The sequence below is a fragment of the Ixodes scapularis genome, unplaced genomic scaffold, assembly GCF_016920785.2.
Source record: "Ixodes scapularis isolate PalLabHiFi unplaced genomic scaffold, ASM1692078v2 PGA_scaffold5__190_contigs__length_132052651, whole genome shotgun sequence".
NCBI classification, from domain to species: Eukaryota; Metazoa; Arthropoda; class Arachnida; order Ixodida; family Ixodidae; genus Ixodes; species Ixodes scapularis.
Genome location: NW_024609880.1, coordinates 88,136,290 through 88,163,598, shown reverse-complemented (window position 1 = coordinate 88,163,598; position 27,309 = coordinate 88,136,290). Strand labels below are relative to the sequence as shown.

At 47.2% G+C, this 27,309-nt stretch overlaps 2 protein-coding genes across 2 annotated transcripts in view; one reads left to right on the top strand and one right to left on the bottom strand.

The window, feature by feature from the left end:
* Window positions 1-4,991: 4,991 nt before the first annotated feature.
* Window positions 4,992-15,523, top strand: LOC115308199 (glycoprotein-N-acetylgalactosamine 3-beta-galactosyltransferase 1). Its single transcript, XM_029980908.4, has 5 exons — window positions 4,992-5,322; window positions 6,827-7,129; window positions 9,928-10,243; window positions 10,871-11,228; window positions 14,039-15,523. Exons 2-5 carry the CDS (start codon window positions 6,847-6,849, stop codon window positions 14,258-14,260), a joined length of 1,179 nt encoding a protein of 392 aa, XP_029836768.3. The 5' UTR covers window positions 4,992-5,322; window positions 6,827-6,846; the 3' UTR covers window positions 14,261-15,523.
* A 1,040-nt stretch (window positions 15,524-16,563) lies between these two features.
* Window positions 16,564-27,309, bottom strand: part of LOC8034764 (transformation/transcription domain-associated protein) — a 127,152-nt gene continuing 116,406 nt past the window's right edge. The window contains exons 67-71 of the mRNA XM_040207274.3: window positions 25,621-25,836; window positions 24,659-24,800; window positions 23,986-24,182; window positions 18,514-18,622; window positions 16,564-17,382 (exon numbers count right to left, since the gene is read on the bottom strand). Coding sequence (XP_040063208.2) covers window positions 17,273-17,382; window positions 18,514-18,622; window positions 23,986-24,182; window positions 24,659-24,800; window positions 25,621-25,836 — 774 coding nt within the window. The 3' untranslated portion in view covers window positions 16,564-17,272. The remainder of the gene's footprint in view (window positions 17,383-18,513; window positions 18,623-23,985; window positions 24,183-24,658; window positions 24,801-25,620; window positions 25,837-27,309) is intronic.

Sequence of the window (27,309 nt, the reverse complement as noted above, 5' to 3'; positions counted from 1 at the left end):
AATCAAGTACTTCGGCGTCTTGTTTATTCTCGTTTGTAAGAGAATATGTCACCGGCTGGCAGCCGCGGCGCAAGATATTCCGCAAGATGAGGACCGACGACAACAGGTATTTTATCACCGCGTTCCACCCCACCACGCGCTTGTCGCACGCCCCGTGCCTAACAAGTCGACCGAGCACGTCCTTCGATTTATAGAACTCGTACTCTCATTTGATACGCCGCAAGCCGTCATCACCGACAACGACAGGGTCCTAACCTCTCGTTCGGCTTCGCGGTACTTCGCCGACAGGCACATTCAGAGCATCCCTAACAGTACTTTACGTCCCCGAAGCTAACGGCTTTGTCGAACGCGTCAACGGAAAAATCCTTCCATGTCTGCGCGAAAGAACGTCAACGGCGACATCGGCCATTGGAGCGATTATCTCCAGGCAACCAGCTTTCAAGTGAACCAGCAGCCGTACGCCGGACTCCAGACATCACCGTTCGAACTCCTGTTCAACTTTGTCCCACGTCGAGCAATGGAATTTTCCCCGCTTCCCGACGAGGTCGGCGACGTCCCGCGCGAACTGCGACGCTGCAAACGCGAACCTCGCTTACCTTCACAGCATGAAGCGTTCCTACGATGCAAAATATCGACCATGCTCCATACAGGGTCAGGGACAGGGTATGGTACACGAACGGCGTTCCTTCCTCGAAACTTGGCCTGCTTTTCCATGGACACTTAATTCATCACCAACGTGAACAATCAAACCTACACCATTTCCGGGTTTGCCCCACAAGGCACACCGGATTGCCGTCAAACTGCCGCACAATAGCTCTTTTTTTTTTTTTTTTTTTTTTTTTTTTTTTGTTTCACGAACAACCTGCAGCGATTGACGTCGATTTCAACCAACTCGCCTTGCTCCGCAGCAGATCTTCCGATTACAAGCGCATCACGCCGACGCTGCCCTCCACGATGGCTAGACGCATAACAGAGGATCATGACAACATCTACAAAATCTGCGAGGGTGCAAGGATTTTGAGCTCGGGAGTGTAAGCAAATACTTTGGCGGCAAAGACCGGTAAGGAGAGCCTCCCCGACTCGACCGGATGGGGGCTCGACTTCGACCCCCGATGCTGGATCCCGGCGTGGAAACGAGAAAGAAGGACCCCCAGAAACTCGATGTGACAGGAACAAGCCAGGCGTGTGGATCAAAATAAAATACGTTTGAAAGAAGCCTGAAAAACGGACGCGAATATAGCCCTTTTGTATCAAATTATTTCACAAAAATTTCATTTAAATCGTTTTGCGGTCTACAAAACCGTTCATTCCGTTATAACACTTTAAAGACACAGGCGAGCTGGTGAAGAACTTCCATAGTAACGGGAGACACGAAACGATAAAAATAACGCACAAGACAACAAGTCTCAAACACAGGTTTTATACCCGTTTTCACATCAAGAACTCTAGTAAAAAGAGTCCGACTCCTTGCGAACCATTACTAATTTCCACCTTTATGTGGAGAATTAAGATATATGTAGCTGGATTCTACTATGTAGATGTTATCAAGACTTACACGTTCCAGTGCCAAAATCATCGCTTTTTTCTCCGACAACCAAATTTCGTAAGACTTCGCGTCGCGTATACGAACATCTTTGTTTCATGTATGTGCTCTCCCCCTCTGTAATGCCTTCGGGCCCTGAGGGTACTTTGATAAATAAATAAAAAAATAAACAGTTTATTTGAATAAGGAATGAACGCTCTTATATATACGTCAAGGCCCTCACAACCAAAAAAGAACTCTTTAAAAAAAAGGGTATCACCATACACCCTTTTGTCCCATATAACGCACCCCAAAACTTTAGTTTGACGCACAGCGCACAGACGGCGACACGTTTTACAAGGGGCTTGATAACGGAGCGATATAACTGATTAAATAGCTAAAGTACGTATCAAAGACCACAGAAAGAAAACACTGATGTTTCGCAGCCCCGATTATTATTATTATTATTTTTTTTTTGTAGTCAGTAAAACGTACATTAGCTATTTTAATAAGTTGTACCACACGGCTATCAAGCCTCTCGTGAAAGTTAGTACCGTCAGATCGACGTCTGAAGTTTTGGGGTGTCTTATATGGGACAAAAGGTGTAAGAATACACCCTTTTTTTAGAGTGTAGGTCACTGAAAGCCGGACATTCAGGCAGATCCAAAAGATTCATCGTCACACTAACCTGCCACCCAGACGACCCCGCTTGATGACTGACCAGCCATATATGCGATAACAGGCAACTCCATCAGAACCCTTACTAATATATGATACACGCGTGACGAGATGTCCCTACAGCGTGCAATTCGCCAAAACGTGTGTCCGTGAAACGTGTGCCCATGAAATGTTGTCTGCGATAATTAATTCCACGAAACGAGTTTCGACGAAATGAGAGGGTCCCTACACCACTCCTGCCTGAAAAGTTACATCTGGGTTCTTATGTTTTTTTCTGGCACCCCTGAAGACCACCAGAAAGGGGGTTGACCTTTCTAATTTGTGCTGAGCTTTGAAAACTAAATTTACACCAATCGCCACTGATATAAAGTTATGAGAGATTCCATGGTAGTAAGGCACACACACGACATTCTTCACAGCCGGTTTTTCCACGGGAGCCGGATTAAACCTTCAGCACCTTGAGCACAACTCTGACAATTACATCATTGTGATGGCCCGCTTCCAAACGACGCATCAATTTTGCAACTCAACTACCTCACCAACCCAAAACATACGGGATTCTTTACAAGCGTTATCCATCGCAGACGCAGTTACACCACTCTTAACTATTTTCAAGTGACAACTCTCAGCTGCCAACAGAGGCTTGGCTGATTCCTTGCCGTACATCCAGCACAGGCCCTTTTCCGTGTGCAACAGTAGGTCTATAAGTACTTAATTTGACTGTTGCGATGGCAGGGTTTTGCGGTCCAATCGACAAGGACCGCACAACCGCGTCAACGTGTACATAAGTCTCGTTTTAAAAAAAATCTCGGACAACACTGGAGCAATTCACGACCCGATACACACACCCTGTTTTTGAATAAAAAGAGAACCATCAAAGTCTACGGCAGTGGACTCTAAATGAAACTCCAGAATGCTGATAAAACTATCTACATCAATCCCATTGGCAGACTGCAGCTTCACTAGATTATCATCACACCACCTCCTGCCCCTTATTAACAGCTCCGACTTATCCATAGAGTAACGTAAGTCCTTGATGTCTACAGTTGTCACATCGCACCTTCTCCCATGATACGGATTCAATATTTCAATCAATTGCTCAGAGTTTTTGAGTGACAATGGGCTGTTGCTCCACTCCTGTCAGGCATTTCTAGATAAAAACCGACAACACCTTCTGCCAAACTCAATTTTCGTTCACAACCATTTGAACAATTACACCAGGATGGGATTGTTACAGTTGTGCTCAAGGTGTAAGGAACGTACGTTTAATCCGGCTCCTGTGGAAAAAAACCGGTTGTAAGGAATGTTGTGTGTGTGCCTTACTACCTTGGAATCTCTCATAACTTTATATCAACGGCAGAGAGGTTCGGTGTAAATTTAGTTTTTAAAGCTCAGCACAAATTAGAAAGGTTAACCCTAACCTCCTTTTCGGGGTAGTCCTCAGGGGTGCCAGAATAAAACACGTGCACAACACGTGCCGGAACTAATGATGGCGTCCGCCTCAATTATCTCTCTAACAGTCTTATTTGTGTGCCTAGCGAGAACAGTGGAGGAAGCAAATAATGGTTCGCACCTGCAGTCATGCGTGGTTTTAATTGACTTTGCAGAAAAAGAGATAGCTTATTTGCAGTCCGCGGCGGGGCCACGGATTGGTTGCGATGTGGTGTGGTGACGCAGTGTGTATCTACGCTGAGGCGCTTGAATTAAATCAGTTGAAAGTAAGCGCTCTGTGGTGTTCTTCCTCTGTCTATGTCTTAAAGCGCAATCATGTTTTCTCACGCACAATACACACTCGCCCAACAATCAGCAATGGTAGGAGAGTTCTGAGGGAGACCATGCGTATTTTGACCTCTGGTAATTGAGCAAGCACACCGTCCTTGGCATTGGACAGTGATATGAAGCGTTTTTTTTGTGTCTGTTTTCTCAGAATTGTAAGGGCTGTGCTGGAGCTGGAGTTGCCTGTTATCGCATGTGGCTGGTCAGCCCTCAAGCGAGGTCATCAAGGTGGTGTAAATCATTTAGATATGTCTGAATCATGAATCATATGGGTTCTGTCTGAGTGTCCGGCTCTCGGTGACCTAGTGAAGGGGAGGTGTCTCTTTTTTGGTGGTGAGGGTTTTGGGGTATATGTAACAACGTTCGTTGTTCAAATAAACTAGACGGTGTTTGAGTTTGAGACTTGTTGTTCTGTCCGTTTTTTTGTTTTGTTCTGTGTCTCCGGTTTTTATGGAACTTCTACATCTATTGATATATTTACAGGAGTAAAAATGAAAGGCAAAACAATCTATTCATTTTTTATGCACAATATAGTAGGTAAAACTCATATAGAAGCAGCAAAAAAAAAACAAAAAAAAAAAAAAAAAGATGGCGGCGCCGGCGGCGCGCCGGATTTATTGTGCGGCGGCGGCGGCGGCGTGCTGGATCTGGGGAACCCGGCGGCGGCGCAGGGCGGCGAGAGCAAAACAGGCGGCGGCGGCGGCGCGGCGCGGCGGCGCACAGGCATAGCACAGGTCTAGTCGGTCTAGTCACTACGTATCACTACTCTATTACTTGGGGGTTGCCAGACAACCCAACATTATGAAACCAAAAGTATGAAACCAAGAGAATTAACAAAGTTTTCCCTTAAAACAAATACTTCACATATCAAACAAAAATGTAAGCTAATGAAAGGAACATTCTGTCATTATTTTCTTTTACGAATCTCACCGAATCCTGTTCGACCTGCACCGAACCAACCGAACCTTCAGGTTCGCGCTAGACAAAGTTCGCAACTCAGTTGACTCAGTCGCTCAGTTTCGCCCAAATCCTCATCGCTGCATCTGTGAACGGCGAACGCAAAAGCTGTTGGGGACGCCGGAACCGCGGAGATACCGAAAGCCGTGCGCCGCCTCTGCCCCTTCTCAACAAATCTAGCCGGGATGTGCCCGAACGCAGTAGCATCCCATGTTGATCCAACATCCCGGGCCGGCTGTCGCATGCGTAGCCCAACACACTGAAGCCGGAGCTGCGCCGACTGCGCTGGTAGCATCATGTTCCCTCCGGGGATATCCCCGGGGCGTTAGCTCGGAACATCTGCCTGCCTGCCTACCTGAGACGTTCGGGCCATCGCCGAAAATAGGCAGGTCAGTGACTTTCAACCAGTGCCAGTTGGCCGGCGTCAAGCGGAGTTAGTTGCTAGTCGCGAGGCGTGAGGGGCACGGGCCATCGGCCCGTCGATTCGAGATGGATCGCCGTTGTCTTCGGGTTATGTCAGCCCTTTAGGCGTATGGACTGTCCCTGACACGAACCCATTCCCGAAGATGAAACATCTGTGTGAGCTCGGAAAGGCGCAGAAACGAAAATGCCTCGAGTGTTCGGCGCTGCGAAGGCGTTGCTTTTGGAAAAGGCCTTGCCGATGCGTTGTGGTGAAGCCAACACTTCAGAGGGGCTGCGCGCTCCCATGCATATCGCCCTTTTTTTTTTTTTTGTTGCATAAGAGCGAGTTTATTTTACGCGGAAATTTCAGTCGACTCTAACGATCTTGTTTAATGTGGAGCTTCTTGCCATGATAATGCGGTCAAACATAGACAGCTGCGCTCTGGAATTCAGTAAAGTTGCACACTGTCCTTTTTATATGTGGAGAGCAACAAGGCTATGTTTGGAGGTTTGTGTTTGTCCTTTGTACCTTTTGTTCCCCTTCTCCAGCGATTATTTTCGTCATGCATTTAACAATGCATGCTGTTTAGAGGAAACAGACTTATAAAGACTGAGATGAGGATATGACAGTGAATGGTACTCCGACAGCTTTTGATTGATCATGGTTGGAATAACCTTAAAAAAAGAGATTTCATTATAGAAAACAATCATATATTTCAAGCCATTGATTGAAGTTAGATTTACTGGAACTTTTGGATGCAGCAGAAGCAACTTAAAATTAATACATCAGTTTGCTGTAATGTGGCCGATTTGCAGCAGTGAAGTGCTTCCACATCCTTCGTTAGTGTGTGAAGGAGAGGAAGCAGAGGTAAAAATGTGTTTTGTTTTCTATGTAATCTTTTTTGTGGGTTAGATACGAACCATGGTTTGACCCTTCAGAGTAGAAACCAAAAGAAACAAACAAATAATTTAGATTGACGGCAGTTTACACGCAAAATGGTTTGTCTGCTGAAGATCACTTTGAATATTAAGGGCCCTAGCATCTTGAAGATAAAAAAAAAAAAAATATACCTCAAGTGATTGGAGTTACAAAAATGCCAAACCTATTTTATAAAAAGGGCTCTTCACATGAAATTAGTGAGCAGACTACGAGAACGCATTGTTCCACTTTTGGTAGTCTTGATGGCCTCTTTTTTTTTTACACCAAGAGGCTTTTCCCACAGGCAGAGACGAGCAAATTCTGCTGAGGGGTTCTGAATGCCATCCTCCCGTTCATGTGCACTTATGAGCATAATGGAAAAACACTCAAAAGGAAGAAGCAGCACAAACAATGCATGTTTGTCTCATGTTCTTTCCTTTTGTCCTGTCCCTTTGAGTGCCGTTTTTCATCGTGTACAATGATCACCAACTAGCCCAACTTACCACCTTGCTGCACCGACTGCTCCGCAAGAAGCCGAGATGATCGGCCACGGTCTGCGAATTCGCTTGCAGTGCCCGGCAGAGCGGCGGACATGACGCCGTGGTCGGATCAGCCAGGGCCCCCGACGCGGAGCGTGTCCCGCAGCTTCCTACTCACGCTGGGCACGGGGATGACGTTCGGCTTCGGCTGCGCCTACCTGCTGCTCAGCGTGCTGTCCATGGACCACCGGTCGACGTGGCTATCGCGGCTGTCGCGGGCAGCCGTGCCAGCTCTGTACGCCACTGACGCTCACTCGCACTGGGACGGCGTCGACGCGGCGGGCCCCGACCGTCCGCTAAGCGTCCACGGCTCCCAGGAGGAGTTCCATAGGACAGGTGAGCAGAGGGGGCCTCAGTGAGTGTGGGGGTGCGACAATAGACCTCTTCAGAGAGAGCATGTGCTGATGCTGAGATCGTTGCCTTTTTACACTGACAGTGTTTGGCCAGTGGGCAAAGCCTACGGCCCGCTAGTATGCGGAGCGCAAGTTCGTCTGCTTCTTTTGCAGGGGCTTTGGTGATGTCAGAACGCCGAGCTCCGACTGGAGTAGTCCTGAAAGCAAGCTACCTTGAGGTCTACCCACTATCTTTCAATTGGAGCCAATTATAGCTCGGCGTTCTGGGCCCGTTTGCTCGAAGCGCTAACCGCGGCTAAAGTTAGCCGCAGTACCTAGGAGAGGGATTTTGAAATCACGTGACTGGCTCGGTAGGGATGCGGGGAAACTTGGTGGTGCCCCGGCGAGTGAGCGCCACTCGCTTTGGAACTAATATGTCGTTGTAGCTGCAATATCGGGCGCGTTAGTCAGCAACGAATGGTGCGGGAGGCTTTCGTTTTGCCTTACCTCACTTAAATTGCAGAGCATGAGCAGTGACCTCGCCACATTTGTTAGACAGTCTCGATTCTGGCCATTCCTAAGCCTAAATGAACGCGATAATTGTCGGCATGGCAGCGTCTTTGGAAAGCGGACTGCCTTGACTCAATCGGCCGGGTATCGATAGCACACAAAAGCAGACAGCGTCCCAATAGACCTTTTTCTATATTACCCAAGCATCGAGGAGAACGCTGGAAGTGTAACCCTACGGTCCGCGCGCGCTGGCCTTCCTCTTATAAAAGATTCAAAGTAAATAATCATAATAAGGCTTTGACGAGCGCGTGCAAGGCAAAATTTGCTTTAGACTTTTTGTTTTAGACTTTTTGCTTTAGAACAATTACTACTGCAGATGCCAGCACGTGCAACGCGTGGAAATACACCAGTAGCATGCAACTCGGTGCTTGGGAAATTTAGAAAAAGATCTATTGGGACGCTGTCTGCTTTTGTGTGCTATCAATATCCAGAATCGAAAGACTATCTAAAAATGCGGCGAGGTCGTTGCTCATGCTTTGCGATTTAAGTGAGGTAAGGCAAAGCGAAAACCTCCTGCACCATTTGTTGCTGACTAACGCGCCCGATATCGCAGCTACAATGACATATTAGTTCCAAAGCGAGCGGCGCTCACTTACCGGGGCACCGCCATGTTTCCCCGCATCCCTACCGAGCCAGTCACGTGATTTCAAAATCCCTCTCCTAGGTACTGCGGCTAACTTTAGCCGCGGTTAGCACTTCGAGCTAACGGGCCCTGATGTCACCACAACCCCTTCAAAAGAAGCAGACAAACTCGCGCTCCGCATAAGCCGACTTTGTGATAACAGAATGGACTGTTATCTTTTAGAGAGATGATCATGGTTAGCTATGCGGTTGTCTCCCTTTCCTAGACGTCTGTGCAGTGAGAAAGTCCGGCCGCCTGGACTTCCGTGTGTATAGGAAGCCGACACACACAGGCCGATACCTAGACTTTTCCTCAAGCCACCCTAGGACACATAAGTCTTCCGTGGCTTCGGCACTCGTCAGACGGGCGATCACGATCTGCACATCAGAGGAGACCCTTCGAAAAGAGATCGAAACGATCAAACAAGACCTGCGGAAGAATGGCTACCCAGCTAGATTTGTAAAAAGCACGATAAAAAAAATTCGACGCACCCCTTCAACCCAAGATGCCCCCCCTCCCTCCACCCGCGTGTGTGTACCCTACATCAAGGGCACAAGCGAGGTTTTCGCCCGAGTACTGCGACAGTACGGCATAGCGGTATCACACAAGCCAGTCTCGACCATCGGCGGCCTTCTCCCCCTGCCAAAGGATCGCCCCCCCGAGGGAGAGGGCACAGGGACTGGTTTATAAAATTCCCTGCGGTGACTGCCCTGCGTCGTACGTTGGGGAAACGAAAAACTATCCAGAGCGCCTGCGGCGCCACCGCTACGACATCGCGAAGAAAAATGTGGAGGGAAGCGCGCTGGCTGAACACGTCGAGAAGACGAACCACTCCATCGACCTTGACAACAGCTCCATCCTCGGAACGGAGAAAAACTGGCGGAGGCGCCTTCTGTTGGAGTCTTGGCATATTCAATGCACACGTGGCAACATAAACCGGTCGACGGGGACCCTTCCCAGCAGCTACGTTTCGGGGTTAAGAGGGATAATCCGGAAAACACCCGGGGGTGTTCGGGTTCGTGGGCAGGCCGTTCCGCAGGACAAAAACAGTCACCCGTGATCAAGGGACCGAGTTGGTCCCGAAACGTCGGGATTTTTGCTTTGTAATAAAGCTTGGTTAGAGTTTCAAAGTTGAAGATTAATTAGAACACAAGGTGGCAAAGGGAACATGCCGTTCCCTGGTTGTCAGACACCCAGCCGTGGTTGCTAGACCACCGGCACCTTCGAAAGACTGCCTCCAAGCTCTTCCTGTGCAAACGGCTCTGACTGAGATACAACTGTTATGCCGTTGGTGACAGTTGGTGGCAGAAGTTGCAGTGACCAAGCAGTTGAGTGTCAGGTTCTTCAAGGGTGCACCGAGTGAACCTGGCTCATCATTGAAATGTCCCTTCAGTTTCTCCTGAGAATTTCGCTAAGACGGTCGTATCATATCAGGTTTGTACTACAGATGTCTACCATGTAATGGTAACAGATGTCTCATCACTTTGAGCTCGCTGCACTCTGTGCTGCGAGTGTAAACTGACGAGGGGTAAAAGGGTTGAAGTCTAACTTCCACCCTTTTGAATCATTGCGGGCTGAAAGAGAACTGATGGGAATGAATGCTCGTGCAGGTGAGGACCAGGTGGCGAGGGAACTGCACAACCGTGTGCGTGTGCTCTGCTGGGTGATGACCAATCCGGCCAACCATGCCAAGAAGGCGCGGCATGTCAAAGCCACCTGGGGCCGCCGCTGCAATATCCTGCTATTCATGAGCTCCGCGCCGGACCCAAGCCTGCCCACGGTGGCACTCTCCGTGGAGGAATCGCGCAACGCACTTTGGGCCAAGACCAAGGCTTCATTCCGGGAGGTGTACAACCACTACCTCAACAGCTCAGACTGGTTCCTCAAGGCAGACGACGACACCTATGTCATCCTGGAGAATCTCAGGTGAACATTTGTCGAACGTTTGCCCAGGAAGTCCCCAATACGGCTTAATGTGGGTTTGTATCGACGTCAACTCGCTAAACCAGAGGGGTGGAAGGTAGGCAACGTAAAAAATTCAATGTTACACATATAGTAGCAGATATGTCTTTTGAGGAAAATGATTTATCTCAGTGATTTTGCAGAGAAAGTACTCTGTACTCAAATTACTTGTACTTTACTCAAGATACTTTTCTGGAGCATGTACTTATAGTTGAAGTATTTCTTTGTCTAGTACTTCTAGTACTTTCTGAGAGTGCTCCCGACCTCGAATTGCATTTCCCAAATTTGGTCTTGTTAAGTTTATATCATAAAACGATTCCAAGGCCACACGTGCCACAACTTGAAAAACACTGTATTGGGGCACGAAAGAGTATCACGAAAGACCGCTTTAAAAACTACCGATACTTGCGCTTTACTTTCAAAATACACTGCATTTATAGTACCCTGCTTCAGCTACATTGTGCCCCGCGTAGCTACTACTTTACTCGAAGCACGTAACTTCTTGCTTATTTGTCCTTCACTTCCAAGTATATTCTTTAGATGCAATTTACTCGACGCTCGAAAAGGTTGCACGTCGTCACGTCTTTGCAGGTATTTTTTGCTGGACAAGAACTCTTCGGAACCCGTCTACTACGGCTGCCGCTTCAAGCCCTTCGTGAAACAAGGCTACATGAGCGGTGGAGCGGGCTACGTGCTCAGCCGAGAGGCCCTTCGCCGCCTCATCGAGGTCGGGCTGCGCGATCCCAAGAAGTGCCGGGCCGACGGACGCGGGGCCGAAGACGTTGAGATGGGCAAGTGCCTGGAAAACCTCGGCGTCGACGCGGGGGACACACGCGATGCCATGGGCCGTGGTCGCTTCTTTCCGCTCGTTCCCGAGAGCCACCTGATTCCCGGCCAGATGCCCAAGGACTTTTGGTTCTGGACCTATGCATACTATCCTTTCCAGGAGGTGGGTTCCCAGGCTCTTTCCACTCAAAGTCGCCGTCTGTTTGCAGCTATAGATCGTTCACTGCAAGAATTTGAGGCTCGTTCGCACACTTGTGACCAGATGCCTTACGACCTCTCGTGACCTCTCGTGGGAAGACACACTGGCACCATCTATTGGGTAGGCAGGGAACACTCGCGATTTCCGTATATGTATATATATCCCATTTCCTTTCTCGGGATGCTAAAAACCATCGAAGCCAATTTAATGCCGTCCAAATGTTGCAAGAGCTTCGGTAAAGGTACGATGACATGTGGGGTGCATAGTCGTGCGACGCGTTCACAGCGCTGGATCAGTCGAAATGGCTCATGGCGTCCGCTGCGGCCTATCGTAAGGTAAAACGGAGTATAGTACCTAGCCTGCAGAGCCGTATATGTAGAGAGTTTGGCCATTCGTTGGGAAGTATAGGAGACAAAAGAAGCGGCGCCATTGGCCGAAAGCGGGCTGGGCGTGTTCCAGGGCGTCTTCAGAAATTCGAATGTGACCAACCAGAAGCCGGAAATAGTACGCTGGCGGTGTTCGTGAGAAACAAACCTGATAACTGCATTGGAGTAACTCTCGATGGCTGAAAATATGGTACACGTGATGTTTCAATCACACTCATCTAAAATGATGGTGGAAGAGTGCGACTAGCGGAAAGATCGACATAATCCTTACGCCAAACGCCGAGCGCCGGGAATCTGCCGTCAGAGCGGTCACACTCTGTCCGCGCAAAACAGAGTTGAGCGGCGCATTCGTTTCTTACATCTTTCTGCATGATCATGATGAAACAACACGTGCACCCTATTTTCAACCACAAAGAGTTACTACACTTCACTCTTACGCACTTATTAAAACCATATACGAACAGAGACCTTCGATGATCGATCGGCTCAGAACTGTTTCTCGCTACCACCGCTAGGGGATTCTTTTCGGCTTCTGGTTGGTCAAGAGAGCATGCCAAGCCCTCTTTCCGAGTCTGCCGCGCGCCCTGGCTCTGCCCGCGCCTCCCATTGACCAAACTCTCTACATATACGGCTCTGCTAGCCTGGTTTTACTCTATTTGAGCTTGTTGATATGCATACACAACGACAAAAACCTGAGGCTGTATTCCTCAACTCCAGGTTTTCGTCGTCGTGAATATTCACCAGCTGGCTTTTTTTTTTTAAGCATTATTACAGTTGATACACATCTCACTTTAGGGAAAACAGCGCAAGAGACAAGCAGGATGGGGAGGACGAGTCATTATGCAGGGCGTTGTACCATTGCAGACAATACGAGCTAAAACTATCCTTCATGCTTCTTTGGCATACCTGCCAGTTTTTGAGAGAGCCGCGTCCCGATCTAGGAATGAAGTGCAAGGTTGAGGGAGGTCCCATACTTCTGACTTTTTGACAACTTGAGAGATGACGGAGCTTTTGGGGACTGCAAGCGCAGAAAAAGGGCCAGATGGGGTGTTTCAGCTCATATTGTTTGTAGGGGTACATACTAACTTCCCTTTTGACTAGTGATAGACCGCATCTGCCGAACTTCAGATTCGTCAAAGTTCGGTAAATGCCAAACTTTTGAAAAAAAGTTCGGCAAAAATTTGGCAAATGTCTGCGCACGCGCGAGAACACGACGGAGCCATGGGTTGCAAATGGACGCCGTGCAGTCGTGCGGTTACCATCGTGCAGTGTAGTGCAATCAGCGGTTACGGCGAGGTATGGAGAGTAGGCAACACGGTAACTGTGCGTTTGTGAGCTTGTGGTTCCCTTCACTATTTCCTGCCTCAAGAATAGAAGATCAACCAGTAATTTACGTAGTCCACTGTGCAAGTGACAAATGGTGTGGTACATTCTGTATAACGGGATTTTCATTTGACCTTTCAAGTGATGCAACAAAATAGTTGAAACATTGGCCGACAATTACTATAAAGCACTCCTCGGTATTATAACAATTCTGTTTTCGGCTCAGAAGTAGTGTGTTTCAAAACAAAATAATATTGCATTTTCAATTAGTGTTATTTCGCGATTTTCATGTATCTGCATAACTAAACACAGAACTATAATGCTCGACATTGCACATCCGACATTCCTAACTCGCTTTATCTTCCTAAACGTTTGTGTGTGTCCTTACACCAGAAACTGGCATTTTGAAGGTTAAAAACAAGACATTGCGAATATGGGACACACACTTTCATGCAAAGCTGACGTCAAGTGACTCAAATCGAAAAACGTGCATATTTACAATAATAATATTATCTCTTTTGGTGAAGGCTCAGCAACCGTTGCATTCGTTTTCGCGCACAAAACAGTGACTCTGAGACAAAGCAAGAACGCAGCGTTATTGCCTTCATTTTAACAATGTACACACACAGCAGGCTTGCGCAGATGATGCCTCAAAACCGAAACTTTCGCATGATTCGTGACTGCGCCACGCTCGCTTCTACTCAACCTTGTTGTCACGCCACTTCTGCAAGGAGTCCCTAAAATTCACCTTATTAAGTAATAACTGTGTCAATCTGCGTGACATGTTGCATTTAGGTTAGGAAAAAAACAACACAAAACCTTTTTTCGCCAGAAAAAAAACTAAATATCTACGTTAAGTTTGGTAACAATGTATTTTTGCCGAATCTTTAGAAAAGTTAGGCAAAAGTTCGGCTTTGCCGAATCCCGAGATTTGGCGCCGAACTTTCGATTCGGCAAAAGTTCGGCCTATCACTAATTTTGACATTAAAAAAAAAAAACGGCAGATCGCAATTTGAGGCGTTTTGTACGAGACGGCCATTAGACCTTTCGTACTCTCTTTTCCAGGGGATGAACTGCTGCAGCGACACAGCCATTTCGTTTCACTACATCAGCCCAAACATGATGTATGTCATGGAATACCTCGTGTACCACCTGAGGCCGTATGGGATTGACACCACAATCCGCAAAAGCGCGAAAACACCGCAAACACGGCAGCTCACTTCCCGTCGCCCAGTCCTGTCGCCCGGCACGGCCAGTACGACGATGACGAAGCACCGTCAAACGTGAAATGCTGGGACGAGAGTGACAACTGCTGGTGATGCAGCTAAGACGTTCAGTGCTTCCTTGGACGGCAAACGCCACCCCAGAGTCATATCGTACGTAGGAATGTTTTCTTCCGTTAAGGTCATAGTACAACTGGCCCCCTTGGAGGCAAAGTCGGGCAAGTTTAGTCAGCCAGCTTGACAAAGGGCCTGTCCAAGGAACATGGACGTAGGAAGCTTCTGGAGGCGACATGATGCCACGAGGGGTGAAGCCAGAAGTGTGGAGGGACTAGCCCTCAAGATGATGACCAAGACCAAGAGACGCTATTGGACGAAAAGGAGAGCTGACTTGGTGCCAACAGCTGTTTTGGTCACCCTTGGGGCCTAGTCTCTTGGTTTTGTACGTCGTTGGGGGTGTGTCCCTCCACACTTCTCGCTTCACCTCTGGTGATATCATGTTGCCTCTAGAAGCTCCCTACCTCCATGCCGGGGAATGTCACATGCCCCGAAGCTAACAAAAAAAGACCTTGGGTAATTGGGGCGGGATATGCAACATTGCCGACGTTTTGCGGAACCCAAGACGGGCCTTTCATTTTGGGCATCGAAAAACGATAGTCACACCTACTCAGTGATGTTGCACTTAAACCAGTCTTTCTGTTTGTCTTTTAAGTTTTTACTTTTACACTTTGGGGCATGTTTAGAATTCATTTGCGAAGTTCTACGATCTCTTTGTAGGTGAAGTTTTACTCGGGATGCAGAATTTAGTCGCATTTGAGACTGGCGAGCTCGTTTCGTATGCTTTTGCATCAGGAGCTGACAACCAACAGCAATCTCGTTTTTTGTTTTACCAAAAATGTCTGTTCTGACGGCAATATGCTGGTTACAAACTTGCTGTTCCATTTTTTAGGTGCCAATCAATGACAAACGCTATATATAATCTAGTGCAGAAGCGTTACGTTCCCTAACGAGAGTGCCACACGAAATGCATGTTCTTATTTTCATAAATAACTTACGTGCAAACAGAGTCGTAGAGGGGAATGCATAATTCATTAATGTAGTGCATCTACTATGTAAATTTTTATAGGACATCGTTTTTTTATTTGTTACGGTAAGTGGCGGCCACAGATGTTGCCACAAGTCGTCACCCCCCCCCCCCCAATTGGGTGTTTTTCGTCAAGTCTGGTGTATTAAGGCCAACATGTCGTATATGCTTAGCAGTCCTTCATTTTGCTGCTGTTGTTCATTTAGGTTTAGATATATTGGACAAACGGCATTACCTTTCTATGCAAAAATACCGTATTTACTCGCGTATAGGTCGACCTGTTTTTCAAAAATCGCCTCATCAAAACTGGGGGGTCGACCAATACGCGAATCCCGGTATTATATTTTTCAACTTTTTTTTTTTTTCGGGGATCCCGAAGTTAGGGGGTCGACCTATACGACGTATCGACCAATATGCGAGTAAATACGGTAATGCAGGCAGCTCTTGCGTCGGATTTGGCGAGAAATAAGTGAACTCATGGCAGAAACCCGGTCACAGTTTTGAAGTACAGTGGCCCGCTTCCAGATCTTTCCTGGATTGTTGAAAGCACCCAAAATTTTAGAATAAAACACAGAAAATGTTGTTTTCGTTTTCCAGAACCTGTTTTGTGCTGTGTGAATTACTTTTAATTTGTTTCCACTGGTTTAGGGGTTCTCAAGGTTTTTGATCTCGAGAAACACCCGTCTGCTTTCAGTGACAGCATTTCAGGGAACCTACATACAGTTGAACCTCGATTTAGCGAAGTCACCGGGACCCCCCAATTATTTCGTTAAATTGGGAACTTCGTAAAGTCGAGAAAGACATTCTTCGGGATAGGCTGCGCGGGGAATCTGAATTTGTTCGTTAAATCGGGAAACTCGTAAAATCGGGTTTCGTTAAATTGAGGTTCAACTGTATTGCTAATAATATTGCGTGCGTTAGGGACTGTTCGACTGGTATGTGTACATAAGTGCATGCTTCAAAGATGCTAGAATAGTGCTTAAACTGTGAGAACGCTTTCCTCTAGAGCAGTGGTTCTCAAGCAGGGGTCCGCGGACTCTTTGGGGTCCGCGAAGGCATTCTAGGGGTCCGCGAAGCCCAGCCTCATCAGCCGAGTCCGGCAATAAAAGTTGTCTTTTCTTCGATAGAAAAGAAACGTTGCAATTTACGGGGCGAGTTTTCTCGTGTATATGTCGATAAGAGATGCCTACTTCACATTACCACTTAGTTATATCCATTTATTAAATCACTATCATAATTAACCTAAACTTTCCCTTCCTCTCACCACGAACGGGGTCCTCCGTCATCTCCGCCGATCCACAAGGGGTCCGCGAAACATCAGTGGCCGAGAACCACTGCTGTAGAGCAGGGTCGGTTGGAAAAATAAGCTAGGTGCTCCTTTAATGCCAGAGTCCCTAAGAATTCCATCTAAAGATCTACACGCCAGTGATCACAATAAAAGCCCGATAGCATTACCCATTGCTCAGAATGATTTTAAAGCTAAGGGAAATGCACTTTATGTACATAAAGAAACCTGTACTGTCGTCAAGTATTATTGCAGCGGTTGGGTTTTACGAAGGAACATTCATCGAACATCATAATACAGGCCCAAATGGTACACAAGGATATCCAGCACAATTGGGCTAGAGACGTGTCGGGATTTTGCCGACCAAAGTTCTAATTTCCAAGAATAAATACACGGTGCAGAGTGCTATAAGAGCAACCAAAGATTTATTTAAAAGGTGTGTCTGTACAAGATGTTACCGCTGTGTCCCGCAGATCCAGTGGGGATCCCTTTGTGATCCCCGCTGAATCTAAGAGCTCCTAGATCCAGCAAGATTCATTTTGCCCCACATCGCCCAACTGTTGCCGACCGAGACCACAAAAAAAAAAAAAGTAAAATAATGATGGGGGACACAGGGTGGGGGAGGCAATAAGGTTGGCAGAGAATTATATCGAACACAGGATGGCCAACTTCCCTGCGCGAGTGTGTGGTGTGACTGAAGGTGAGGGAGCTTAGAGCCAGGGGTGCCAGGCTGGGTCCATGCGGCACAGGTTGTCGTGGCTGTTGGCGGCTGCCACCAGCGTGCTTACTTTGCTGTCCACGCCATCGAAGGTTGCCAGATCTGCAACAACAACAATGGCTGTGTGAATCACAAAAGAAGGCAGTGAGAAGCATTTCCCTGGCTTCGCAACGACGACTGGAGAACACAAATAATCTTCGCAGGAGTTCCTTTTTACTTGGGTGACAGCAAGTTGCAGAACATTCACAACGAAGCCTGATTTTGTTATGTAAATTATATTAAAAAAAAAACAAAAAAACTGATTTATTTTATAGTAAAGTACCGACGAAGCGCCCACTCAAAATTTGGAGATAATCGCAAGAATGGGCACTTCTTAAGTGACAAAATTTATCTATACTTTTACTGCGCATATTTTTTCAGATGTTTCAACATTTAGGGATGGGCGCTTAGTAATGGAATGGGCGGATGCTCGGTATTTTACGGTATCTGCTGTTTTAATGCGAGAGCATTAACTGGTCTTATGAAGCGACCCGACGTCATCAGTTTTGAAGCCGCGCCAAACGGCCCCTTCCCCTGTTCCAATGTCGTTTGTAGCAGAAATCTGATGGATAGGCTCCCACTGACTGGCACGCGTTATCAAAGAATGAGGCTCCCATGCCTCTTGTGTGGCGTAGTTCCAAAAAACGCCACCTGAGAAGCCCTCTCCGCGGCGGCGCAGCGCGTGCAGCGGCTTGGTCGCCGGTAAGAGGCGCAGCGGTGCGGGCCTGGCAGCAGAGCCTGCCCAGAAAAACTCCGGAAAGGGTGCACAGCCGAGCTCAGCGCGGCGCGGCCACTTTACAAGAAAACGCGCTCGGCCGTTGGCCGGCGAAACATGGCCGTCCACGCTACTACGCCGCAGACGAACTAAGGGTGCAGAAGAACGACATTCATGCTTTCGCATTCAGAACTCGTAAGACGGGCTTAAATGTCCTCCGACTTTTTTCTGTCTTCACTCTCCAGCTTTTGAGACAAGCTCGTTGTAACAGACTTCTATAAACATGGTAAATTATTCTGGTACATCCCCGATTTCCGAATCAAATATGCCGATAATAGATGGCTTAAAGTATGTGGGTATCATCTGTCCAGGCCAGAACGTATGTCATGGAACGCATAGTTGCCCGTCCCCAGATCTGGCAGCATGCAATGAACATGCAGTGACTGAGCAGAGCAGTGCAGCAGAAGGAAGACACCCACTCTGTAGCCTGGTCATGACGGCACTGACAGCCTTGGACACCATCCCAATGAGCAGCTCGCCCTCCATGTCCTGAGGAGCTGAGCCCGGAGCCACTGCGTCGTCTTGCTTCTGCACAGGGCATGTTGGGGCACATGGGGCAGGGCCGAACCAACTTGGCCTTGCAGCCCTGCCTATTCGAGCAGTTCTGTCACCCGTGGCTTATAATGCTCTCGTTGGGGGGACACTACCCAAAAAGGTCAACTTTTGAATGTTTGGCTTAATATACTGTAAACGACTAAGTTTTTGCGAGGACCTAATTTTCGTGAATCGCCTACAACTCGCGAAAAATACGTCCCGCGAACAAATCGGGCAATATGTGAACCCTACGGAAGCTACACTTGATTCGCGAAAATTAGAACCCGCGAACAATTTCAAATTTTCAGCTTTGGCCCCATTCGCAAAAAATTGAGCCCGCGAAAATTAAGTCATTTACAGTATATAAAATTTACATGATATACTGGCAGTTGCGAGGCAGAGTGCAGTACAAAGTCTCATCTGCATACAAGAGTTGTAAGAGAAACATATAGTTGTTTTTATCAGAAACACACTGACTTTGTTTAGAAAAACTATTGTTAGAGAACTAATGCAATACCCAATGTTTTTCTTCACTAGATACGGAGCAGAATGCCTGGAGAGTGCAACTGTGAAAACAAAATTTCCAAAAAGTAATTTATTTTATGCTAACATTGTGGTGAAAAATCAAATATATTTTTTGCCTTTTACGCTGTTGACAAAATCTTAACATCTTTTATAAAGACATTCACAACGTAAAAAAACAATGCCACAGTTGTATTTCCCGTTAAATTCCAGTTGGGAATAACAATGAGCGAGTCTCTCCTTTCGTCCGGTTACCAAGCAAGCTTTCCTAAAGTGACATTTATGCCAAAAAGTGGAACACAGAAATATGCATTCAAAGTGCTCCACCTCTACCTTTTCTTTAGCATCGGTAAACCGAAAATAATTTATAAAAAAATAAAAATCCAGATTATACTAATGAAACTTTCTGGGAATACTCTCTGGATGTTGGTAGATGTAAATATGGGATTTTTCAAAATCAACCTTTTTTGCAGAAATTGTTTTTAGGTAGTGTCTGCCCTTAACACGCATGGCTGCAATGATGTGGCACTTAAAGAAACACTGAAATTAAATTATTTTTTTTTAATGCAAAAGCATTAACTGTTTTATGGAGCAAATCGTTGTCATCAGCTTTGAAGCCGCGTCAAACAGCGCCTTCCCCAGTCCCAATGGAGCGAAGCCTGTCGTCTGTAGCAGAAATCTGATAGATAGGCTCCCATTGGCTGGTGTGCGTCATCAAGGAACGAGGCTCTCCTGCGACGTAGTAAAAACAATGCCACCAGAGAAGTTCCCTCCATGGCGGCGCAGTGCACGCAGTGGCCCGGCCGCTGGTAAGTGGTGCAGCGGTTCGGGCCTGGCCGCACAGTAGTAGTGCAAAGCTATAGATAGTACTATCGATAGTATCGATAGTCACCCGAAATTTGACTATCGATTGTAAAAAAAACTATCGATAGTACCACCGATAGCCAACTATCGAAAAACTATCGATAGTTGACTGTCAAAAAACTATCGATAGTACTATCGATAGTCGACTATCAAAAAGTGATTTATAATACTAACGATAGTCGGCTATCGAAAAGCTATGGATAGTACTATCGATAGTCGACTATAAAAAAATTATCGTTAATCGACTATCTGAAAACTATCGATAGTCGACTATCGTAAACCGATCGATAGTACTGTCGACGTTTTAGTATCGAGAGTTTAGCGAAACTAATAGTTTGCCTCACTCCTTCTTCTTCTTTTCTCGCTTTATGTTTTCAAATGTGGACACCAACTAGCCCAAGCACTTATCATTCTAACTTTGGTTCAGCTTTCAGCGATGACGAAGACGGGAGTTTGGGCGAAGAGAGGAGGAAGGGAGGCAAGCGCCAGTGCGGCAACTGTGTTCGCTCTAGTAATGCAATACTATCGATAGTACTACTGACAGTATCGATAGTTGCCAGAAATTTGACTATCGAAAAACTATTGATAGTCGACTATCGATAGTTCTGGAAAAACTATTGATAGTATCGATAGTCAATTTATAGATAGTTTTGCATCACTACCCCACAGCCCACTCGGGCAAACTCCGGAGAGGCTGTACGACTGGAATCAGCGCGGCGCGGCCAAATCATGAGAGTGCGCCCTCAGCCGTCAGCTGCTACCTCGGCAGTTGCGAAACCTGGCCGTTCATGCCACTGAGGCCGCAGACAGAATAAGGGGGAGGAAGAACGACATTCATGCTTTCACATACACAACTTGTAAGAAGTGCTTAGGTGTCCTCCTTGTTATTTTTTTTTAAAGGGCTTAATATTTTTAGAGCTCTTAGGTGCCCGTTTCCGGCTTGAGCGGCGTCAGCATAACTGCGCGTTGCATTATGGGACGTTTCCCATAACGACATCACACGTGGCGCCACTCAAACCGGGAAAATTTTTCCGCTAAATTTAGTGGAGAAATTTTCCGACAAATTTAGTGGGAAAGTTTTACCCTCGTAATGTCACATGTGACGTCACGTGACTCTCCCCTCCTCCTCCTCCTCAAGAGCTGCGCTCTAATTCGGCATTACAGAGGACTGTAAACATCTTTCTTTTTTTCTTGTAAATTTTTCCACACACACAAAAAAGAGAGCAATATTTATGTTGTTAGACGCAAGTTCAGGTAGGAGGGTAGCCCTGCTATAGGCCCTGCCCGGTACTTACAAAACTAAGCACCTTTTCTCAGCGCTCATTGGCCCCTGCATACTGCAACAGTATTTTAATTAACAATATTTTTATGTTTATGAAACAAATAATCAAGATAGTCATTATTGTTTTCAAAATTCCCAAGACTGCATTTCCACTTCGGTTTCAGACGATAACAAACACGGCTGCCGGCGACTGCAAAGCGATCAACGAGAGCAGCTTGTCGAGCTCGCCCATTAAGGCAAGCTCAACAAGCTGTTGTTCCATTGAGTGAAACTTGTTCCACTGAGTGAAAAAGCGGCGTATATGGCCATAAAAACATGATTGAGCTCCTCAATCGTATGTCCAAGGACGATGCTGTCCTTGGCGTTGTCCAAGACCTCTAGGACGACCTTAATTGTCCCATTATGCAAAAAAGCGGCGTCGTTGTGCTTGAAGATGGCCATAAAAATGTGTCATGAAGCATGTGCCGCTCACGCTCAAGTGCGGGAGCGTGATGTCACTGCCGAAGCGCCGTGTGCAAAATGTGCGCTTCGGACTTCATCTGTGCTCGTTGTGTTTTGTGTGATGGACCGTGAGGCGACTGCGTCTACATCTACGGCCTCGACATCGGCAGCAGCGTCTACCATCTACGGCGGCTTCCTCAGGCAAACGTAGCCGCCCACACAAATATGCCACAGCCTCCTTAAGTGTCCTCCTCTAGCCGTCATTCTCGAAGTCGTGCTTAAGGTAATCATAGAGGTCATCCTAGAAGTCATCCTCTAGGATGTCATGCTCGACGTCATCCTAGACGGCGTTCTTGATGTCGTCCTAGACGCCATTCTTGACATTGTCTGAGAGGTCGTTCTAGGTGCCGTGCTTGACGTCAATCTCTTGGACGTCGTCCTAAACTTTAATACGTGTTGAAACATTACTCGAAAACATTTATTCCGCGGGACTACTATAATGCTTTTGTCTTTCTACCTGCAAGCAGTCTTGAGTGTCCTGTAATTTATTTTTTTCAGTGAGAGTTGATCTGCGTTTGCCGAGGTATTTCCCCAAAGAGCTAATCAATTGATCTAGTTTGCAGCAAACAACTGTCCCAAGTACACGCCTTCGTAAGCGCTGTTGGCGCCCTGCGGGTGCTTGGGTTCGTAGCGGGCTGTAGCGAGACTGGCCTAAGCCGGCGTCCCACTTCAACTATCTTAGTTGATCTGGCTTGATCTTTTCCTTTGCGCATGTTGATGCTGAATAAAGATATTGGTTCTCTAACAGCGGCACCACTGATACGTGAATTGTGCAACCGTTGTGATTGCAACCATGGTTTCATTACCGGAAAGATACCTACACAGGTAAGAATTTGCAAGCGATTTGGCCGGAGGAAATCGGGCGTTCGGCTCGCATCAAGTTTGTCCAGGTTTGTTCCTGCCATTTTGCTTTGAAAGGAAAGTAGCTCTCATGTTTTGCAGTGCACCTGGCCTGCCACTGCGAATATTTTAGGTCGAGTTTTAGTCGTTTGTCATGATGCTCGCCCACCTTGCTCGTGGATGCCATGCGAAAATACAACAACAGGAAAGCTGAAAGAATTACATATTTAATTTGTTGATTTCTTTTAGTCCTCGGTCACTTTTATCTAACATCGACAGACGCTGACAGACGCTTGTATTCACACGTGGCTCGTGCATGATGGAATGCTAGGATGCAGCTTTCACGGTCGCGTCTCTCAAGCATTGCAGAAGTTTTTAGACAAGGGCGGAATAGTAGACGGACGAAAGCGAAAACGGATGCTGATGCACAGCTTTCGTGTCCGTGTCTGGGCATTGCAGACAATAATAGACGGTGGCGTAGAATAGCAGACGATGCCGGAGGATGCTGTGCATCTGCTCGCACAACTACCCAGGCGGTGTCAGGCTTCCACACTAGACGCACCGGATGTCGGGAAAATGGAGACAACAGGCTTCCGAGCATGTTTGGCCGAGTAGCCAAGCAAATCTAGTAGTAATGGCTGGAGCCACTGGTCTGTGGGCGGGGCTTAGAATGGGCTGCGACCTCCACCTGAATTCTGTCTAACAACATAAATATTGCACCAAATTTTTTTTGTTTTTTCTGTACAAAAATTGTGAAAAAAAAAAGTGTCACAATTATGCCAGTCAAATTAATTTTTTTAAAAAATATGGTGCTTTTTTAAGTTGCAATCTTTAGCACGTTAATCGGTGCAATTGTCGGGCATGAGCCCAAATTCAGGTGTCCACTGAGGAATTGCTTGTATGCTCACGCTTACTTAATCCAAACGTTGATGCAGAGCTCGTGTCTGATCCACGAGTTGTGGCTGCTCGTGGTTTTGTGATATCACTGTCGAACGCTTAGCCTTGAATGGCAACATGCACTAGGCTCATATAGCGTCGGCTTCATTGCTATAGGTCGTGAAACCATGTTACAAGGTGTTTTGAAAGGAAAAACGGTTGGGTTTTGTCTGTTCTATTGTGTACCAGAAGGAAAGCTCATAGAAAGACGAGCGTCACATATCTCGGCGCTCGTGTCGAGCTACGCGAGATGCGGTACGAAGGTGAAACTTGAAATATTTGCACGACCCTTGTAAGTCGGCAAGAGGATCCTTCTCAGAAAGGATCGGAGGATCGCGCGAGATGGCATGTTTCCCGTAGTTCGGTCTGTGTGCTACCGTCGAAAGGCTGGTGGCTGGTTGGGGGAGCTCACCTTCTTGTGCCAGGCGATCATCTCGTCGCGCAGCACGGCCCGCAGGAGCGCCTGGACCTTGAAGTTGGGCTGCGCCACGCAGCGGGCGATGGCGATCATGGAGGCTGTCATGGGGCCCGTCACGCCGATGCTGGTGATGAACTCCGAGATGTTGGGTGTCAACCGGAACGGCACTGGTCGGTTCGCATCCAGGTCTCCTGTAGCGACAAGACGAATCCTGGGTCTCGAGCGTTTGCTCAAAGCCTCGAGCGTCGAGCAACTTGCGAGTCGTTTCGAAATTTGAAACAAGAGGAGAAGCTTTTTACCCCAAGATGTACCTTTTACGGTTCAACCGTTATTGTGCAGTCTCGAAAAACGGTGGACCTACCGTTGCATACTGAGCACTTATGTAAGTCTTCGTCCGTGGGCAATGCCAATTATTGTAAAGAGAATTTTCTTTCAGCTCAAGAACAACAAGAAATTCTTTCCGCTTTATTTGTTTCGACGGGGATCGAGGATTGGGTTGAACGAGCTGGTCAAGCTCTTAATGCCCCTCAAATTTTCATTGACACCGAGAGACAAGCTTGCAAAGCTGCATTGGACTACTATCTCTGGCCGGATACCAGCTGAACAGACATCGCAGCGTTTGCTTGCGACCCTGTTGCTTTTTCCGTGTCCCTTGACGGCGGCGCACCTGTGATGTCGTCCACGTCGAACTTGAAGTAGGAGAGGTTCATGAGCCCAGAGTCCTGGTGCAGGTACATCATGTCTGGGTTGAGGCGGGTCAGGTGCATCACGAACTCCGCAAAGCCCGCCAGCGACAACTGCAGGGTGAACTGCACGGAAGGGGCAATAAAAGGAAAAGAAAATTAGATGTTTGTGTCCAGGCTGTGTGAAGTCAGTCTGCCTTTGAGGCATGGAGACACTGGTTTATGCGGTAGGTGAGAAATTCAGCTAGGGAAGTGTTACTGCTACCCATAGGTCTTTAACGTCCATTATGCAGCAGTGATATATCTATGGGAATACTCCTCGTACCTTTGTAGGTACGCCAGCACAGCTCTCGGAGTGAAGTATATCATTACGGTAACACTGCAAGATTCTAGAATACGAGATCTAAAAAATATGCATATCCGTATGGGTCCAGTTGTAAGCACTAAAAAAAAACACCATCAAGTGTTATTTTTTTTCATTCCGTTTTTTTTTTGTGGTCAGAATAAACACTTCACATTCACAAAGCATGGAATAGGAATCAGTTCTTCCCAATTCTTGCTCCGATCCTTACACCAAAAAATCCTGCCCCGGCCTTAAAAAAAAAAATATTTCGTTGTGACAAACAGCCAGTATAGTCTGTTTTGTGAGAGATGAAAAAGGGATGAACAAATTTTAAAAACTTGTAATACACACGAGAACACCAAAAATGCTGCACCTGATAATTGACCTTGGGCCTTCGGATATGTCACACAAAAGACTCATTGTTGTCTAGGGAAAGTAATTGTATGTGCAAGAGAACTTGCATAAAAGGGGTTTGCAATGCCCACCCAAGGTGGCAAATGCATATATGATATCAACAGGACTTCATTAGTAGAACTACTGCTTTGCAGTGCACTCAGAGGGTACCCAAATGGTCCGTCAAAGAGGGGGATGCATAGTATGCACCTGCTTGCGGAAGGTCCAGTAGTGTGTGGGCTGCTGGAAGGCGGCTTGTGCCCAGTCCCTGAGCATGTGGCGAGGCACCATCGACCCCTGGACGTCCTTGAGGATGTCCCGCAGCACCTGGTGGCTCGCCTGGGAGCCACGGGCCTGCACCGCCGCTAGCCGCTCGTAGTAGCGTCCCAGCGGCGAGTCGTGCTCCACGCCCCGCTTGTGGCAACGCTGCGTGTGGTTGCAAATGGGGGGGGGAGGGTCCCCACTTCAGCCCACAGCTTCACATACAAACTAAATCTGGTGGCCTAGACAGGTTGTCTTGCTTCTGCCTGCCTTTTGTGCTTGCAACGAGTGTACCTCAACACCGTAGAGCCTTTGCAACTCAAAACAATCAGGTGCAAAACTAAGATTGAGGTGTCATTTTTACAGCTCTACTTTGTAGAGGCAACTTTCGGTATCGTAACTGTTGGGCACATAACATACCGTGGTTCTATAGTTTGGTTCACTTTAGGTGCGACTGAAGTTGTAACTACAAGCATGAGCACATAGCCCTGAACAATGCTTGCACTGCAAGAATGTGTGTGCTTGGCAGGGACGCTGAAGGCCTGGAGCTTCCTCTTGTAACTTCCGTTACACCATTTCGCGCTCCTCATTTTTCCCTCACTTCCTCCTCTTCCCCCTTCTACCCTTTCCACCGTTGCCTGTTTCCTCCTCCCTCCTTCCCCTTTCCCCCCCCCCCCCCCCCCCGACCTACCCCTGCTCCGCTAAGCCCACGGCGGCTAAGCCATAGAATCAAACTAGAAAAAAAAAAAAAGAAAGATGTTTAACAACTCCCTGTAATGCCAAATTAGAGCACAGCTCTTGAGGAGGAGGAGGGAAGGTACCCTTTCCTCCTCCTCCCCCTCCCTTGTGACCTCACTTGTGAAGGCCTCGTGAAGGTCGTGACCTTCACGAGTAAAGGTCATGTGAAGGTTGTGACCTTTGTGACGTCACTCGTGACCTTAGTGATCCTTGTGATGTCACTCGTGCCGTTACGTGTGACGTTATCATGGGAAACGTCCCATAATGCAACGCGCGGTGACGGTGACGCCATCCAAGCCGGGAATGGGCAGCTAAGAGCTGCGCTCTAGAAGAAAAGGGATTACAATCCAAAAGAACAACCCCAACATGATTGACAAGCGGCGTTATTGTGAGTTACAATGCCGTTGGCGTCAGTGCAGGTTTTTAGTCAGTGTGCCCTGCACTGATATTTCTTTATATGTTCCCTGTGCAGTTTTCTTTTTTTGGTTGGGGGAGGGGGGGGGGGGGGCGACATGGCTAAATATGATTGGAAGCCGTTTTTTGTTTTTTGGAGCTTCATTTTGTTTTATCAAGGAGATATCCATGATTTGGGAAAATATCATCTGCACATGCGCAGCCCCACGCATATGCTGGTTCGAAAGTTGCAAGAACGAAAACACATGATTGCGTGTTCGAGTGAAATAAGCCACTGCTCCCGAGAAGGGGAGTCAGATCCTGCTTCCTATACCCATTTTCCCCTCAAGAAAAGCAAGTTTTGTGCGTTGTTCATATGCGGCGCGAAGTAGTTCTTACGAGATATGGTTGTCAGAGGAAAATGCAATGCTTTAAGCATTTGAAACGTGTACGTCTTGATAATATAACATATATATAATCTAAAATTCTCCTACATATACCTTAATT